This window comes from Crinia signifera, chromosome 2, assembly GCF_055691185.1.
Source record: "Crinia signifera chromosome 2, ASM5569118v1, whole genome shotgun sequence".
In the NCBI taxonomy this organism is placed as follows: domain Eukaryota; kingdom Metazoa; phylum Chordata; class Amphibia; order Anura; family Myobatrachidae; genus Crinia; species Crinia signifera.
Window position 1 is genome coordinate 82511807 of NC_139218.1, and position 18553 is coordinate 82530359.

General features: G+C 46.2%; 2 protein-coding genes across 5 annotated transcripts in view; one reads left to right on the forward strand and one right to left on the reverse strand.

Moving 5' to 3' along the window:
* Positions 1-18553, forward strand: part of MAP3K15 (mitogen-activated protein kinase kinase kinase 15) — a 249258-nt gene that overhangs the window by 105608 nt on the left and 125097 nt on the right. The window lies entirely within an intron of this gene.
* Positions 10695-12750, reverse strand: LOC146059875 (uncharacterized). Its single transcript, XM_083172494.1, has 2 exons — positions 12324-12750; positions 10695-11401 (listed from the first exon to the last, which is right to left on the reverse strand). Exons 1-2 carry the CDS (start codon positions 12741-12743, stop codon positions 10823-10825), a joined length of 999 nt encoding a protein of 332 aa, XP_083028620.1. The 5' UTR covers positions 12744-12750; the 3' UTR covers positions 10695-10822.

An 18553-nucleotide genomic window follows, 5' to 3' on the forward strand; every position in this document is an offset into this window, starting at 1 on the left:
GCAATACAAAGGATAAAAATTAGTGCGTCAAATGCATAAGGTCTGTATAACATGCAATACAAATAATAAACCTGTGGTGGAGATGTTTTACAAAGTCGACAAACAAATGGTTGAGCATTGCTTGTCAGGACATGAACTATCCATCTTATAATACACTATACATCACACAGGCTCAGATCAACAAATTTAGTTATGGATACACAGATTTAGATACTTTATTGGAAAGGCGTCAGAATGGAGGTGCGTTAGATTGTAGAGTTGCGAGGTTGTACCAGGACGTTAACTGAACAGACTGTCTTAGACTAGCTTTAGTGGATGGAGGCAGAGATCTAACATAGGGCAACCATACTGCAAAAAATTTCTTTGCTTTTATATCTTTATTCAGCGACATCTCTAGCCAATCCATCTGGAAGAGGTATGCTATCCTAGGTAATAATAGTGTAATAGTTAACGTATTAGACGATATCCATTGTGATAGTATGGTTTTGCGTGTTGCAGCAGCTACCTTAGATAGAAATATTCTCTGTCCTGCTGACTGTCGGATGGTGTTAGGGGTTGGGTATATATCCCATAGTGCCCACTCGGGGGTTGCGGTGAAGTAGATATCATATTGTGCTTTGATATAGTGACATACTGCATCCCAGAAGGCCCTTACCTCTGGACAGCCCCACATACAATGTAGTATGTCAGCGTCAGGTGCCTTGCATTTAAAACAACACGAGTCAGTAGCTGTACCCATTATCAATCTACGTTTCGGGGTGTAATAAGCACGATGCAATAGCTTGTATTGCATCTCCATGTATGTGGCCGAGACCAAGGTTTTGTTCAGTCTTACAAATGCAGACAGGAGCGAGGGTAAAGGTATATCAGGAAGATCTGCTGACCATTTTGCTAAGCCAGTGTTTAAGGTGTCTAGGTCCAAGCGCCTCTTAATATGTAAGTATAACAGAGAGGTATTACATGGCCTATTCTGGGCATGTTTAATCATTACATCCAGTCCTGTAGAAATATCTGCAGTTGGGATTTGTTTAATCTGACTGGTAACATAACTCCTCAGTTGGAAGTATGCATACAGGGGGATGGCCACATTTGGGTAGCTATCACAAATTTGTTGATAAGACAATACTGTTTTACCTTCCTCGTCCACAAAATGAGATAGTAGCCTTAGTCCCGCTATGTCACATTGTTTGGCCAGTCTGCTGTTTTGTAATATCTGTGCATTAACTTGAGCGTTATATTGCAGTGAGTTGAATAACGTGTCATGTGTGGACAACCCTAATCTGGATCGTGAAGCCCGCCATGCCTGGCATGTTGTAATTAGCAATAAATTCCCAGTAACTTCGACAGGGTAATTCGACGGCCTCATATGTAAAAGGCTAGGTAATGGCACACCAGGGCAAAATGCCTGTTCAATAGTCATGTTCACATAATTATTGGTCGAGTGTATCCAGTCGATCGCATAGCGAAAATTGGCAGCTAGTGCGTAGCTTTTAATGCATGGTAGATTAATTCCCCCTAGGGAGGCATGTTGAGACAATTTGAACATGGATATTCTGGGTTTCTTCCCATCCCAAATGAATTTACTAATAGCCGAATTTATAATGCGTAAGTCCGAATCTTTTATCAGGAGAGGGAGCATTTGGATGTTATATAGTAATCGAGGAAATGCAATCATTTTAATCATATGGCATCTGCCAATATACGATAAAGGCAGTGATTGCCATGAACGGAGATCCGCTATCAATTTAGATATTATCGAGGGGTAATTGGCCGAATATAGGTGGGCCGGGTCTATCGGTATTGTTAGACCTAAATATTGCAAAGATCTGTCTGCCCACAAAAATGGGAATCTTGCATTCCAACCCAATGTCGCTCCTTTGTGTAATGCCAGGGCTTTGGTCTTTAGTTTGTTGATCAGAAATCCCGATATTTGTTCAAATTCTGACAATGTATGCAGAAATCCTGGAAATGCTACTTGTGGATTGGTAAAATATAAGAGAAGATCATCAGCATAGGCCGAGACCTTTAGCTCAGTTGTTCCAAATTTTATCCCATGCCAGTCAGTTTGAGAGTAAAACAGTCTAATAAGTGGGTCTATGGCCAGGTCAAACAATAATGGCGAGAGAGGACAGCCCTGCCTTGTGCCCCGGGTTAGTTTAAAGCAGGTGGTATTTAGACCATTAACAGTTAGAATTGCTGTGGGATTGTCATATAACCTTCGGAAGAGAGTAATAAATCCTACCCCAAATTGTTGGACGTGGAATATCCTCAATAGATGAGACCAGGAGACCCGATCGAAGGCCTTATCAGCATCACAGCTTACTAGAAGGGATCTTCCATCCGGCACAGAGAGTGCCTTGGTTATGGCTGCTACCACCTGTCTTATGTTGTGTACTGAGGACCTGCCTCTAACAAAACCTGTTTGAGAGGAATGAAGCAGCTTCGGCAACACCAACTGTAATCTATGTGCCACTATGGTAGTCAGCAGTTTGAGGTCCTGATTTAACAACGATATTGGGCGGTAGGAAGTGACCATTTGTGGGTCTTTCCCTGGTTTTGGTATCACTATTATTCTAGCGTGATTGAAGTCAGGAGGGGCATTGTTTCCAGATAGGATGGAGTTATACAGTGATAGAAGGTGTGGCCGAAGATGCGGTGCTAACATTTTATAGTAGTCGGCCCCTAGCCCATCTGGTCCTGGGGACTTTCCTTTAGGCAGGCCCTTTATAGCCAATTCAAGCTCCTGATCAGTGATAGTTGCAGCTAGGGTCTCTCTCTCGGTTTGGGTTAATGTGGGAAGTTCGGCGCGTCTGAGGAAATCCATACCCAGCGCTGGGTGATCTGGGGGTGAAGTGTAGAGGTTAGTATAGTAGTCTAGAAAGGAGTTTGCAATATCTGTTGCATTAGTGTGTTGCCCTTTTTCCGTAAGAATTGTGGAGATGTGAGTTTGCGGGTGTTGTCCGCGGGCGATTGAAGCTAATAATCTGCCCGATTTGTTTCCCCAGCGAAAGTATCTTTGTTTTTGAAAGTCTATAGAGCTCTGCGCTCTTTCTGTGCATAGAGTATCATACAATGCCTTAGTGTCTAGGTAATGCTGTCTGGAAGTTGGGGAGGTATCTTGTAGCATGGCTGCGTAGGAAGTGGAAACTGCCATGCTAAGTTCCATGTATCTGGCATTTAGGGCCTTCTTTTTAGCCGCCACATATGCTATTATATGCCCGCGTATAACGGGTTTCGACGCGGCCCAAAACAAATTGATGTCATCCATGTGTTGAATGTTATCATCTACATAGTTTAGGAAATGTTGTTGCAACTCTAGTTTAAAATCAGGAGATTCAGCTAGGTAGGATGGGAATCTCCAATTATAGGAGTGAGTGAGGGGAGAAGGTAAAGAAAGTTCAAACCATGTTGGGGCATGATCCGATATCATTATCGGCTCAATTTTCGATTGGAGTACCCTATTGAGTAGTGGAGTGGAGAGAAGCCAGTAGTCAATCCTCGAAGAAGTATTATGAGGATGGGAGTAAAAGGTGTAGTCCCTTTCCACTGGGTGCATGTGTCGCCAAGGGTCTGAAAGTCCCAAGGAACGTATCAGTAGATCTAAGGCAGGGGGTGGGGAGTTTCTAACTGCATTGTTAGATTTGTCTAGGAATTGTTGTTGGGTTACGTTGAAGTCACCTCCCAGAGCTATGTGGCCCTCCGCCCAATCCTGTAGGTGTACAAATAATTCTGTGAAGAAGCTAGAATTAGGGCCGGTGGGTGCATATAAAGTCGCTAGTGTAAACAGCTCCCCTTCTATTTTTAGTTTTAAAAACAAATATCTGCCCTCCGGGTCTTGTAAACTATCTAAGACTTCGTATCTTAAAGATTTTCTTATGATTATCAGTACACCACGCTGTTTGGCTGAGTAAGAGGCTACAAAGAACTCTGTGAACCAGTTATCTCTTAAAGTGTTGGGGTCACCCTCCTTCCAGTGTGTTTCCTGCAACACCACAACATCTGGTTTCAACCTTTTTAGATGTTGCAAAACCTTTTTCTTTTTAAGTGGAGTGTTAAGGCCCTCTATGTTCCATGTCAAAAATCTAATGGATTTACGTGTGATGAGTGTGTCTTTCGGTAGTGTGCTCATTTCAACCTATACCAGACTTTGGAAGTATCATAATTAGGATTAATGATTGATTTGTGGGGTCTCCAGTCCCAGCGAGCTGGAGCACCATCACATGTAGTTCTAGACAAACATTCCACCAAGAAGACCAACTGCATAATAATAATATCACAACAGTTCTAACTTTTTTCCTAATTTTGTGAACCCAAACTGTAGGCCAACCGGGCCAAACATAACTATTATTAATAATAGAACAGCTGATTAGGTGTAAATGAAGAGGGGGCCATATCACATACGGTAGTGTGGCTAAATTAGCGAAACTTGTGGACACATTACATGTAATCAAAAATAAATGAAGTAAGCGAAGATTAGACATTGTTATCGTCATACAACCCTGCAACAGGGGCACTATACTTGCGGATCTTTGGTGTTAGCAGTCATTCAGCCCCAGACAGGAGTAAGGTGTCTCTCGTAACAGAGTCTATATAATTCTGGGCCGCAGAAGCAGAGTCGAAGAAGTGCTGCCTCCCATCTCGCTGAATACGTAATTTTGCCGGGTAGAGAAGTGCGAACTTGATGCCAGCATCAAACAAAGATTTACATACTGGAGCAAAATCTTTCCTCTTCATCGCCACCTGGTAAGAGAAGTCTTGGAACAGTAGCAGTCTTTCACCTTGGTAATGTAGCTCTCCGGCTTTACGGTAAGCATCAAGCACTAGCACTTTATCTAGGTAATTTAGAAATTTGAAGATGACCGGACGTGGTCTACGCCGCCCTGTTTGAGTATCTGGGCCGATACGGTGGGCTCGCTCTATCAGCATGGAACCGGTTCTTGGTAAGCAATGCAGTTCCTCCGGTAGCCACTTGGAGACTAGATCCATCAAGTCTCGCTGTTTAACGGTTTCTGGTAGGCCAATGAGACGCAAGTTGTTCCTCCGATTTCTATTTTCCAGATCCTCTAGTTTGTCCTGGATAGCCATTATGGTGGCCTCTTGTGACGCAATCGTGTTTTTAGCTGTAAGCAAGTCGTCTTCCACATTTGAAATGCGTTGTTCAGCTTCTTCGAATCTGGAGCTGTGGTCTCCCAACTGGGCAACTGCAGATTCAATGGCTTCTTTCAGGCCCGCTTATTTTTCATCTAATAAGGGTGACAATATAGCAGTGATTTCGTGAGCTCTCGCAATGGCCGAAGAGCTATGTGTAGGGAAACTTGTCTCTTGGGGTGACCTATTGTCGGCCGGTGACGATGGTGTGCTGGAAGCCTGGGAGGAGGACGCCCGTGTATCTTTGTTTTTAGCCGAAGTACCACTCCTGCCTCCCTTTGAAGCTTTTCCCACGTATTTTTCCATGATGTACTGTGTCCTAGGACAATGGTAAAGAGATCACTTCCGTGTGAGGGGGGTTATATCTCGTCAGAGGTGTAGCGTCGTCTTATGTAAGACGTAAGGTATGTGACCATCCGGTTCTCTTTCGCCTGTTTCAGCTTGGCAGTGAGAGTTTCACTTCACTGCATGGGGGAAGAGCTGGTCCCAAGGTTTTGTATGTAAATAGGAGAAGCACCGCACCAATGTGTGCAGTGGGGGTACGGTGGTCAGAATGCCCCTGACTCTGTTAGGATCTGCGTCTACCAGAATTGTGTTCAGGGTGTAGGGCACAAAGTCTCTCAGTGTTTTCACCCACTGCCAGTGCAAAGTGTCTACCAGATATGGGAAGACATACTGTAGGAAGATTAGCAGTTGTTGCAGAAATATGAGTCTATGTATCCTGAAAGCAGGTTTAGGGGAGGTGAGGTCATATAATTGTGGTCAGCGTGCTGCTGGTGTCACAAAATGGCGGCCTTTCCTCTCAGTCCTCACAGAGTATAATATGCTTGCAGTAATTGGTAGGGGTTGGGGCTTGTCACAGTCTCACTGTGGGTACTCACTTGGCAGTCTCCTGTTTTTTCAGTACCTCGCTGCTGTGTGCTGGTAGCTGCGTTTGCAATGCAGCCCAGCATCGGCTGCCTCTACCAAGATGGCCGCCGGGATCCACGAGTCGTCTCCCATCTGCACTGTAGCCGTCCCAGGCTAGCAGGGGGCCGTTTAGGGTCTAGCACTTCTGTGGGCAGCGGGGGGAGGCAAGCAGAGCCTCCGGTGGTGGATGTACCGCGTGCCGCAGCGAGGTAAGGAGCGGGACGGGACTCCAAGATGGCGCCCGTCTTTCTCAGCGCCGTGCAGGGAGCGGTGATTCCGGGGCTGTTTCTTTGGTGGGGAGCCGGGGATTGGCGCCTCTTACCCACCGCTATCTCCGCTGCCAGTACCCCAAGGTCTCCCGCTGTTAGCTGACGCCAGCAACTGGTCCCGATCAGCTTTTCTGGAGCTTGGAGCAGGAGAGCTCGTAAAATGCGGCCAGCTACTTGGTCCGCCCACCGGAAGTGTGTCGCACTCACTTTCTTATGTTTACAAAGGAAAGTGACACTACAGGTGGGTTCACACTACACATTAAATAAAGTGTGAACCCACCTGGCACTATGTATCTTTACCCATTGCATTTAAAATGCATGCCCTCCTTCCATGGGTCGTCCCATTAGACATGCAGCTTGCCTGGCAGGACCACCAAGGGAACAAACTGATTGTGAGTACACACTGAACGATGTGGCATATATATAATTTTGATCTATGGCTGCGGGGACAGTAAATTCATGTAATTCAGTTTGTACAACTAGAGCTAATTACAGTGGACATTTATCTCATTCTTATTGTCATCTGGAGCTTTTTCTAGTACACTACAACACTGCAGGTACAGTATAGACTGCGTGTTATCATTATTATCACCACCAACACTTCCATTGCTTGCTTGGTAAGTGCCACCAACCTCTGTATTGACAGACAGTACAGTAGTTATTACTAATCAAATAACAAATCATGCAAACAGCCAGACAACCACATGGCAATAATTGAGACATCAGCCTGATTTATCGTGCAATGTGTTCAAACAATCATTACGGTGCTACGCCATTACATTGTGAAAATCTTGTCCAAAAAAAAAACACAATTTTGCGATCTGTTGTTCTAAAGCAAAAATCTTACAATATCCAGTGGTGTGTGTGCATTTGCAGCAATCTGCCCTATGCTTTTCTGTCGCTATGACACCCTCCTTGTTGTTGAAAATAGGCAAATTAAGGTGCTGATCCTGGGGGGGGGGGGGTGCAAATCTAACTCTCTGCACATGTTACATCTGCCCCACCTGCAGTGCATATGGTTTTGTTCATTAGAGAGAGAGGGATTTTGCATTTGTGAGTGAACCAACATCAGGCCCTTACGGTCCATACACACTGGCCGAATTTGCCCAGGGTGGATGGACAGCGATGATCGTTTAAATCGCTGGGGGAAAAGCTGCTCATTGCATCACACTGTGCCACTTTCCCCCTGCCCGACGCTGACAGCGGGGGGTGGACGGCTTTGCATAATGCAGAGCTTTGCAAAGCTGTCCTCATAGCCGCTCATCTGCTGTTAATACCAGCAGATGAGTGGCTTGCCCGGCGATGATGCGGGAGCGCATAGCAGCGCTCACCGATCATCGTCAGGCCATACACACATACACAATGGGTGGCTTTGAGCTGAAAGCCGCTCAAACATGCTGTTTTGAGCGACTTTCAGCTCAAAGTTGCCCAGTGTGTACGGGCCTTAAGAGTCTGAAAAGTCTTAACTTTAAAAAATAAATATTTTAGTGTATAGCTCAGATATTGGGGCCTACAATTTCTAAAAAAAATTGTCCAGTTGTCAGACCGGCCAAATAAATCTGCAAGTGTGTACTTAGCTTGAGGGGTACTGTTGGACTTGAGCTGAGAATAACATGTCTACATTGAGAAAATACAATGCTGAGAAAATAATTGATTTTTGGTATTACACCCAGAGAAGTACTATATGGTGGTTGTCGGAGAAGCTATAGTAATTATGTCATTTTTGGAACACCACAAATTTTTAAGGTTAGGAGAAATTGTGATCCAGTGGTCATTGCTGAAGGAGCAGCATTTGGAAGTAAAGTGTGAGAGAAGGATATCAGATTGCAGGCAAGGTACAGGTCATAGGCAGAGAGGGTAGGACATCCGATACCATCCTTTGTGAGTAGTGTGCTGTCAAAACATCACTGGGAATGTTATTCACTAACAGTGAGTGGGAGTCTGCCCATCCCTACATTTAAGCAGATGTGAATTGAGGAACAGAAAAAGTTTACAATATTAAACCTTAACACATTTATACTATACTATACTATACTGTATATGAGGTGTTTTATACCTTACTAAGGCCCCATACACACCAGAAAGATCAGGATCGTCTAACGATCGGCTAACGATTTAACGTGCACTTCCCTGGAGCGCTCTCCCGCGGCCTACTCACGATGTGCTAACGATCGTGTTTCTTTTGCAAACAATGTAATTACGATGTAGATACGATACGACGTCGCTCCCGACAGTCGTACGACCATCGGATGTGCAGATCGTGTGTGCACTGGCCATGGTCGTTTATGACATGTAATTAAAGGGGCTGGGCTAGCAGAGGAGGGACAAAGACCAGTAGCCATTTTAAAGGACCTCATTTCTGCTTTGTGACTAGTGAGGCTTGGTGTATACCTGCTGAATGCTGCACATTGTTATTTTGGTCTGCTTTGTTTTTGCCTGGCATTACAAAGTGTGCTTTTATTTTTCCCATTCTGATTTTTGCATTATGGATTCTTTCCAGCAAGAATTCCTGCTTTCCTACGCTGTCCTCAGGGTGAGGAGGATGAGGGCCCAGCGTAGGAAGGCTCGGTCCTGCTGGACCAAGCAGTGGCTCCTAGGCCGACAGGCGCGGTCTCATATGCCCCTGTTGATGGAGATTCGCGAGAATAATCCCCAGGATTATAGGAATTTTCTTCGCATGGACGATGAGACCTTCCAGGAGCTGCTGCGTCTTGTCACCCCCCTCATCCAGAAGCAGGATACCAAGTACCGCATGGCTATCCCTGCTGAGGACCGGCTGGTGGTGACCCTCAGGTTTCTGGCAACAGGACGATCGCTGGCGGACCTCAAGTTTGGAGCCATCATCTCCCCGCAAGCTTTGGGCATGATTATACCGGAGACCTGTAAAGCGATTGTGAAGGTCCTGCAGCATCAGTATTGCAAGGTAAGGAAAAATGCAGCACACAATTGTAGTGAAAACATTATTTTTTTTATTTAAATAATTTAACCGTCAGATTCACAAATACTTATAAATGTATTTTTTCAAGTATAAATATAAAAAGTGCAAAAACAGTAATGCAAATACCCCCCCAAAAAAACAATTGTAATGGCTTTGGTCTGCCATGAGGTAGAGATCAGTATGCCACATGGTGCTTGTAGCGCAGATAATGCATGTGCCCTCCACCTCACGTGGCGCATAGTGCAGATGCAATAGTCCAGGCCCCATTGATATGCACTATGCGCCACGTGGCCCTGTCCTTTGTCTGCACCACATGTACCATGTGCCATACTGCACATTGAGTACACATAATTTAAAAAAGTGCTTTGTGTTTTTTTAAAATATTGCTATAAAATGTTAATGAAGTTTGCAATGCGTTAAGGGGCAGTATGGCAGATGGCACATGTAGCGCAGACAATGAAAGCACCCTCATGCATGCATGGCACATAGTACAGAAGCATTGGTCCCGGCCCCATTGCTCTGCACTGTGCGCCACAGTATCATGAAGGTCCTTTCTTTGTCTGCGCAACATGCACCATGTGCCATACTGCCCCATGCATGGACCTATAGCAAAAACACACATAATATATAAAACCCAGGCAAAGTGCCCTAACAAGTAAAAGAATTAACATAAAACCACAGAAATGCCTAATTGCCGTGCGTTAAGGGGCAGTATGGCAGACGGCACATGAAATGCCTAATTGCCGTGCGTTAAGGGGCAGTATGGCAGACGGCACATGTAGCGCAGACAATGAAAGCACCCTCATGCATGCATGGCACATAGTACAGAAGCATTGGTCCCGGCCCCATTGCTCTTCACTGTGCGCCACAGTATCATGAAGGTCCTTTCTTTGTCTGCGCAACATGTGCCATACTGCCCCATGCATGGACCTATAGCAAAAACACACATAATATATAAAACCCAGGCAAAGTGCCCTAACAAGTAAAAGAATTAACATAAAACCACAGAAATGCCTAATTGCCGTGCGTTAAGGGGCAGTATGGCAGACGGCACATGAAATGCCTAATTGCCGTGCGTTAAGGGGCAGTATGGCAGACGGCACATGTAGCGCAGACAATGAAAGCACCCTCATGCATGCATGGCACATAGTACAGAAGCATTGGTCCCGGCCCCATTACTCTGCACTGTGCGCCACAGTAGCATGAAGGTCCTTTCTTTGTCTGCGCAACATGCACCATGTGCCATACTGCTCCATGCATGGACCTATAGCAAAAACACACATAATATATAAAACCTAGGCAAAGTGCCCTAACAAGTATTAACATAAAACCAAACCAATGCCTCATTGCCTTGTGGTATGGAGCAGTATGACAGACGGTGCTTGTAGCGCAGATAATGAATGGGCCATCAGGATTACCTGTTGCATACCACAGATGCAATGGTCCCGGCCCCATTGTTCTGCGGTATGCAACAGGTCACCATAGCCATTATCTCCACGACAAGCACCGTGTGCCATACTACTCCATGCCAACTTTGAAATAATTGTATGGAATGTGCTTATAAATCTTGTAAAACCGGTGTTTCGTCTTGGTCCGTGCTGTCACTCAACAATGATGTATACAGGTGACTGTAGCGAGGAGGTGTAGCCGGTTGGGTACAGGATTGCGCACTCGGTGGGGTGGTTTCAGGCAATGAGGCAAGTGCTGGTGAGGGTACGGCACTACTAGTAGATGGCGTCTCCTGCCATGGGAGAAGTCCAACTAATTTGGTTTGAATTGTCAGAAGGCCAAGACGGCCCCTAAACAGGAGTTCGCTAGTGAGACGTTCGAACGCCATCTGTTGTTCCGGATTCAACTTCCGCAAGCCCTCAGCCACGTATTTGCCGAAGGTGTCATACTGGTCAGGGGGCCTACGCAGCACCTGCTCTGCTCGTATAAGTATATCATCATCCGGGTCTGGGTCAGGGACTGTCTTGGTCCTGCGTTTTTTCTTTTTTGAGAATAGTTGTGGCGGGGTGGGGGTTTCTGGCACTCCACAGATTGTTCCAGATGAGTCAATTGCAGGTGGCTCAGGGGTTGGCGATGGGGTTGGGGTAGGGGTTGAGGTGTGGCCAACCTCTTTCTCTGTGCTTGTTGTCTGTTGAAAAGAAAATAACAACAATTAGTTAACATCTCCTTTTCTTTTTTGTTCCAGTTCCCCAACACCGTGCAGGAGTGGCAAAACTTCGCTGCTGAATTCGACGAGGCGTGGAACTTCCCTAATTGTGGAGGAGCCATTGATGGGAAACACGTCCGCATCAATCAGCCACCCCACAGTGGTTCCTACTACTTCAACTACAAGGGGTACTTCAGTATTGTGCTGATGGCTGTGGTAAATGCGAACTATGAATTCATCTTTGTGGATGTCGGCAGGAATGGGCGGGCTTCAGATGGTGGAACTTTGAAGGACACAAAGTTCTACCAGAGGCTCGCCTCCAACACCCTGCACTTGCCCACAGTCAAAGAAACGAAGCATGGGCTGAACTTTGTTTTCGTGGCGGACGAGGCATTTGGGCTTCATGAACACATCATGAAGCCCTATGCCAAACGTGGTCTTGACCACGACAAACGGGTCTTCAATTACAGGCTCTCCAGGGCACGGCGGCTTGTGGAAAGTGCATTTGGAATTATGGCTAGTAGATTCCGCATTTTCCACACAGCCATCAACCTGCGGCTGGATAAAATCGACTGGGCCGTCATGGCGTGCTGTGTCCTGCACAATCTACTTCGGCGCAAAGAAAGGGCCCATCGGCCGGCAGGACCAGCACCACAGGAGGACCCAGACGAGCCTAGGGAGGTTGCACCAATCGTGTCCCGGGAGACGCCGGCCCAGCAGTACCGGGGGACAGCAAGAGCCAAACAGGTCAGGAACCAATATAAGGAGTACTTTAATGGCATTGGTGCTGTCCCCTGGCAGGAAGACCACATTTAAAAAATGATGGGACCGCAAAGGAATGCTCTATAGGAGCCTAAAACAAACAAAGGAGGAAGGGGTGTATACACATTGGACCAGTACTTACCGACAACGGCTGGGAACTTTCATCCAGGCCCACAAACACATCGTCTGCCTCACTCTCCACCATTAGGTAGAGTCCCGACCTTGGCACCTCATGGCTCAACGTGAAGGTCAGCAGGTTGTAGTACCATAAAGACGTCTCGTATACATCTGCAGTTCCTGCACCGGACCTTTTGGACGATTGAATTTTCTTGTGTTCTTTAAGGAACACGGTCCTCAAGTTCTGTATTTTTTTTCGGACCCAGTCCGCATCAGCCTCGGGATTGTAGCTCTTGCTGAATTGGGCCAGCTCCTGAAGCGCTTGAGCTCTTTTAATTTTATTGCTGTACTCCTTCGATTTAGTTTTCCAAAGGCAGTCCAGCTCCCTATATTTCTCAAGGAACGCCTCTATAAATTCGTGTTCCTTGGCAATCGCCTGGGCCATTTCTGTAAAAAATGAATAGATTTAGAAAAAACCTATGTACATACTTTTTGACAAAACAAGTTGTCTTCATATAAACAGTATATGTAAATATGTTTCAATACACTGTATATTATTATTAAGAATACATGTTTGGTTTCAAAATTATTAAACAAATTTTAATAAATATTATTATAATATTTTGTTTACAAAACTTTTTTCAATCCTGGGGTGGGAGAACATCACCTGCAAAAGGGCAGCTGGATGGTAACATTATGCTTTGGGTAGTGGGTAGGCCGCAGGGGGGTGGGGTGGCCTGTGGTGGCACTCCCTCCCGTCCTCTTCGCTCCATCGCTGACCGCCGACTGACCTCTCACCTAATCACCTCCTCCCACTCCCGTGTCCAAGATTTCTCTCGCGCTGCCCCCCTGCACTGGAACAACCTCCCGCCACCCATCAGGCTATCTGATTCCCTTACCTCCTTCAAGCGCTCCCTCAAAACCCACTTTTTTCGACTAGCCTATCCCTCCTCCTAACCTCTTTTGATCCTCCTATCTTGCCTCCGTTCCCCTCCGTTCCTACTTATCCTATTGTATTTCGTTCGTCCACCCACCTATTTTTAGTATGTTAACTCTTATGAGCAGGGCCCTCCTTCCTCACGTACTCACCCTACCTCATTACCTCACCTGTGCTCCTGTCCTGTTCTTCCCTTCCTCTACTTCATCTTCGGTCTCCTTGACTATCTTGACACCTACTTCTGAACTGATGCTGATTTTAGTTCTACCAGCTATACCCCTATTTATACTGTATCTTTCTACACACCCTGTACGTTACCTTGTAATTTTTTTTTTTGTTTGCTATGTACGGCGCTGCGGACACTTTGTGGCGCCTTATAAATAAACGTACTACTACTACTACTACTGTGTAGTGGGTAGGCCGCAGGAGAGCATAGTGGGCTGTGGTGGCATAATGCATCTGGGGCCTTTGCCATTGGTGGGCAGCGGGTACACGGGGGGGGGGGGGTGGACTGCAGTGGCCTGATAGCAATACACATTGGTGGGCAGCGGGTACACGGGGGGGGGTAGGGTGGACTGCAGTGGCCTGATCGCAATACACATTGGTGGGCAGCGGGTACACAGGGTGGTGGGGTGGACTGCAGTGGCCTGATAGCAATACACATTGGTGGGCAGCGGGTACACGGGGGGGTAGGGTGGACTGCAGTGGCCTGATCGCAATACACATTGGTGGGCAGCGGGTACACAGGGTGGTGGGGTGGACTGCAGTGGCCTGATAGCAATACACATTGGTGGGCAGCGGGTACACGGGGGGGTAGGGTGGACTGCAGTGGCCTGATCGCAATACACATTGGTGGGCAGCGGGTACACAGGGTGGTGGGGTGGACTGCAGTGGCCTGATAGCAATACACATTGGTGGGCAGCGGGTACACGGGGGGGTAGGGTGGACTGCAGTGGCCTGATCGCAATACACATTGGTGGGCAGCGGGTACACAGGGTGGTGGGGTGGACTGCAGTGGCCTGATAGCAATACACATTGGTGGGCAGCGGGTACACGGGGGGGTAGGGTGGACTGCAGTGGCCTGATCGCAATACACTTTGGTGGGCAGCGGGTACACAGGGTGGTGGGGTGGACTGCAGTGGCCTGATAGCAATACACATTGGTGGGCAGCGGGTACACGGGGGGGTAGGGTGGACTGCAGTGGCCTGATCGCAAAACACATTGGTGGGCAGCGGGTACACGGGGGGGTAGGGTGGACTGCAGTGGCCTGACAGAAACATACCTGCAGTCCGGTGCACGCTGGAGCAGACGTCGTGTGATCTCTGCTGCATCCACGAGGCTCCAATATGGCTGCGGTGGGAGTGTCCTGGATCTCTGGCGTAAACAACCCGGATCGGATGGATGGTTGCGACGACGTAAGCGCACACAATGTGCTAACGATGTGCATAAAATCAGCACACAATCAGCGGTCGGATCGGCTGATTCTGCTGCAGGAGGCAAAATCTCCAATGCGACATACGACGTGCCGGGAGCGCGCATCCAATCGCAAACGACCAGGATCGTGAGTAAAATACAAACGATTGTGCACCAATTCAGGCACAACCGTCGTTACAACCGTCGAAATTTGCCCTAATCGTGCCCTAATCGTTCTGGTGTGTACCAGGCCTAAGGGACACTTTTTTTTACCACTGTTATTTCACAATTTGTTATTGTTATTGTTAACATTAAAAGGTGAGTGTATAAAAAAATTCTTTTCGCTAGTTTCTATTGCGCAAAGGTGCCCATTTACGGTGCGATGTATGGGTGCGATGAGATGCGCGCTCCTGCGCACATCCCATCGCACAGCACATAAAGGACCTTATTCCAGTCCATTCACAAGCGCATATTAATTTGCACGGGGTCAATATTTTTTGAATGCGCATTTCTGCACATGTGCATGGGCTGGGTGAGTGCGCCCATTTGCCAGGTGCTAGCATCCAACCTTGCGTCTGCTGGACTGGGGGTGGGGCATGGGGCGGCCCATTATTATATGGGAACGCCCAGTGTTTCATGGCCGTTCCCATGAGAACGCTGGGCGTTCTCATACTAATGCAGTCGTGACGGACATTTCCCCCGAACATACACGCATATGTAAGGTTGCTCAGACCAACCTTGCATATGCGTGCACCTCCACATGGTCGGCGACCACCGAAAGATGCAAAGGGTCCCAGTGGCATGCGAATGGATGTTTATGTGAAACATCTATTTGCATGCTGTGCGAAGTAACGTGCCTTGTGAATGATGGGCTGGCGTACCACCATACGCAATGCAGGATCTGGGTGACTCGCAAGGAAGCAAATTCACATCTGAGCAAATCAACCAGAATAACCCCCAAAGTATGTGCCGCCCATACTTTTTGAACTAGATTGCATCTGATTCTGGTTCACTCGCAAAAGCATATTCTCTCTCTCTAATGGAAAACTATGTGCACTGCAGAGGGGGCGGGGGGCAGATGTAACATGTGCAGAGACAGTTAGATTTGGGTGGGGTTTTACTTCAAACTGATATCTATATTGCAGTGTAAAAATAAAGCAGCCAGTATTTTCCTTGCACAGAAACAAAATAACTCTCTGCACATGTTACATCTGCCCCCCCCCCCCTTCAGCATGGATTTGTCGGTACTTGTGAGTTATCTGGGCTGCCGATTTTTTGATTGTATGCCTTAAGTTAAGGCATACAATCAGATGCGATGCGATGCGATATCGCATCGCATCGCATCGCATGCGATCATCGGATGCGATGACCCGATTTTTCCATAGGAATCAATGTTAAAATGGACTGAGTCCATTTTAACATGGAATTCAATGGGAAAAAGGGGTCCTTTTCATACCCCTACTATCCAAGTGGGCATGGAGTTGGATATAAACCTGTGGCGAGCGTAGCGAGCCACCGAGCCCGAAGCGTGGCGAGCGAAGCGAGCCCCGCGAGGGGACGGTATTCTGTGTCCCCTCGCGGGGCTCGCTACGCTCGCCACGCTTCGGGCTTGGTGGCTCGCTACGCTCGCCACAGGTTTATATCCAACTCCATGCCCACTTGGATAGTAGGGGTACGAAAAGGACCCCTTTTTCCCATTGAATTCCATGTTAAAATGGACTCAGTCCATTTTAACATTGATTCCTATGGAAAAATCGGGGCATCGCATCGCATCGCATCCGATGGTCGCATGCGATGCGATGCGATGCGCCCGATCCGACCCGATTTAGAAATCGGCAGCCCGGATAACTCACAAGTACCGATTTGTCCATTAGAGAGAGAATTTGCTTTTGCAAGTGAACCAGAATCAGGCCCCTAGTTCAAAACTTTGCTTTAGCACATTGCTTGAGATTTGTACTAGATGCAAATCAATTCGCAACTCGCTCACCATCGAAGGATTTCCCCAGTCTGTGCAAGTGTGTGTAACTCTGAATAGCAAAAAGAAGAAATTAATAGAGCTTAAAGTACTTTTAAGAACGGTGGATCAATGGAATGAAAAATTCACAGATTTAATGTAAAAAATACACACATAAAACAGTAATTCTTAAATGAAAAATTGACACAACGAGGAGCCTAAACTAGCTGTGTTCAGGTATAAATTTAAGTACCGCCTTTTCATATATTGCTCAGTCCTTTTGCCGTTGATTAATAGAATACCCATGAGTGCAGATCTGCTTAATAGATTATTTAAGACACCACTGAAGCCTCTGACCAGGCACATGGTGGAAGTTTGCCGCTGGAGGATGTTACGCTCTGTGTTGGCAAGGGGTGACTTCACTAAAAGGCGGGTTCCTTTGGTCCAGTATAAGTGGGTAGAGTATGCACAAAAGTCCCAATTGGTGGGTGGAGAAGGAGGGGTGGGGCTCCAAGTTCCAAAGGTAGAGAAGTAATCGAGCTGGCCCAAGACGGGATGCAGGTAAAAAAGCATCCTCTAATTGTGTCCAACAAAGTGCTCCTGACACATTTTTTTTTAAACATTACCTTATCTAATAAAGCGAACGAGGATGAGGGAGTAAGAAAGGGGAGGAAGGGGGGACAAGAGACTAACACATATAGCAACCTATATATTCATTAGTCACAAACTAAAGCATGCTCCTGACACGTTTTATTGTGATATACACACCATTATCAAAGATATTGTACTCAGTCCTGGGTCATGATATTTATACCCTGGAAGTTCATTCAAACAATCATCCAATTGATCCAAGTAGTAGTAGTACGTTTATTTATAAGGTGCCACAAAGTGTCCGCAGCGCCGTATATAGCAAACAAAAAACAAATTACAAGGTAACGTACAGGGTGTGTTGATAAAATACAGCATAAATAGGAGTATAGCTGGTAGAACTAAAATCAGCATCAGTACTGAAGTAGGTGTCGAAATTGTCCAGGAGACTGAAGATGAAGTAGAGGAAGGGAAGAGCAGGACAGGAGCACAGGTGAGGTAAAGAGGTAGGGTGAGTACGTGAGGAAGGAGGACCCTAATCATAAGAGCTAACATACTAAAAGGAGGTGGGTGGACGAACGAAAAACAACAGGATAAGTAGGAGCAGATGGGAACGGAGGCAGGATAGGAGGATCAAAAAAGGTTAGGAGGAGGGATAATTAATCAAACTAATTAGTATCAATTCTTATCAAAACTGTTTTAATGTCATATGTGTTAAAAAGAGTTATAGGAGGCAACCTATTAAGTATATCTATGTACAAATACTATAAAGATTACATAAGAAATAATACATAGTTTGAACCATATCAGGAAGTGTTTTTCACACCATTTTGACCCACTTCTGATATTTGGAACGCAAATTGTGCTCCTACTTCCGGTCTGTGGAAGGCACACGTATGGACGGAATCTGGGAGCCATGTGATATGCCACGGTGATATTGCAGGCCCCCGGCTGTATAATATTATGGGCATACCTCATGTCATATCTCAGTATAGACCAGTAGAGATACTCAGTATAGACCCGCAGTCTGGGTTTTCGGAGTTACGAAATAGATCATACTTACACGTAAATGTTAAATTTTCTTCTTTTCAAGAATTTCTAGAAACAAAATATATTGAGTTTGTTGAAAAAAAGTTTTTTTGTTGTTGTTGACATATGTTCAGAGTTCCTTGACAATGTTTTAGTTTCGTGAAAGCCTTGTTCAGGGATGATTAGTGTTAGATGTACATTCCAGGCTCCGTGTGTGGGGTACTATATAATATATGGAAAGGCATGCCTGAGCATGCTACATGTCAAATTGCTTTTTCACTTGTGAAAAATTGGTTAAAAAAAAGTAGCAACTCCCTGATTGTGTAATAATTGT

Excerpts from the sequence above, each read along its gene's own strand:
- LOC146059875 (XM_083172494.1), bottom strand. The coding sequence starts at position 12,743 with ATGGCCCAGGCGATTGCCAAGGAACACGAATTTATAGAGGCGTTCCTT. Across the intron at positions 11,402-12,323 it reads AAAGTTCCCAGCCGTTGTCG|ACAACAAGCACAGAGAAAGA; the intron begins GTAAGTACTGGT and ends TCTTTTCAACAG.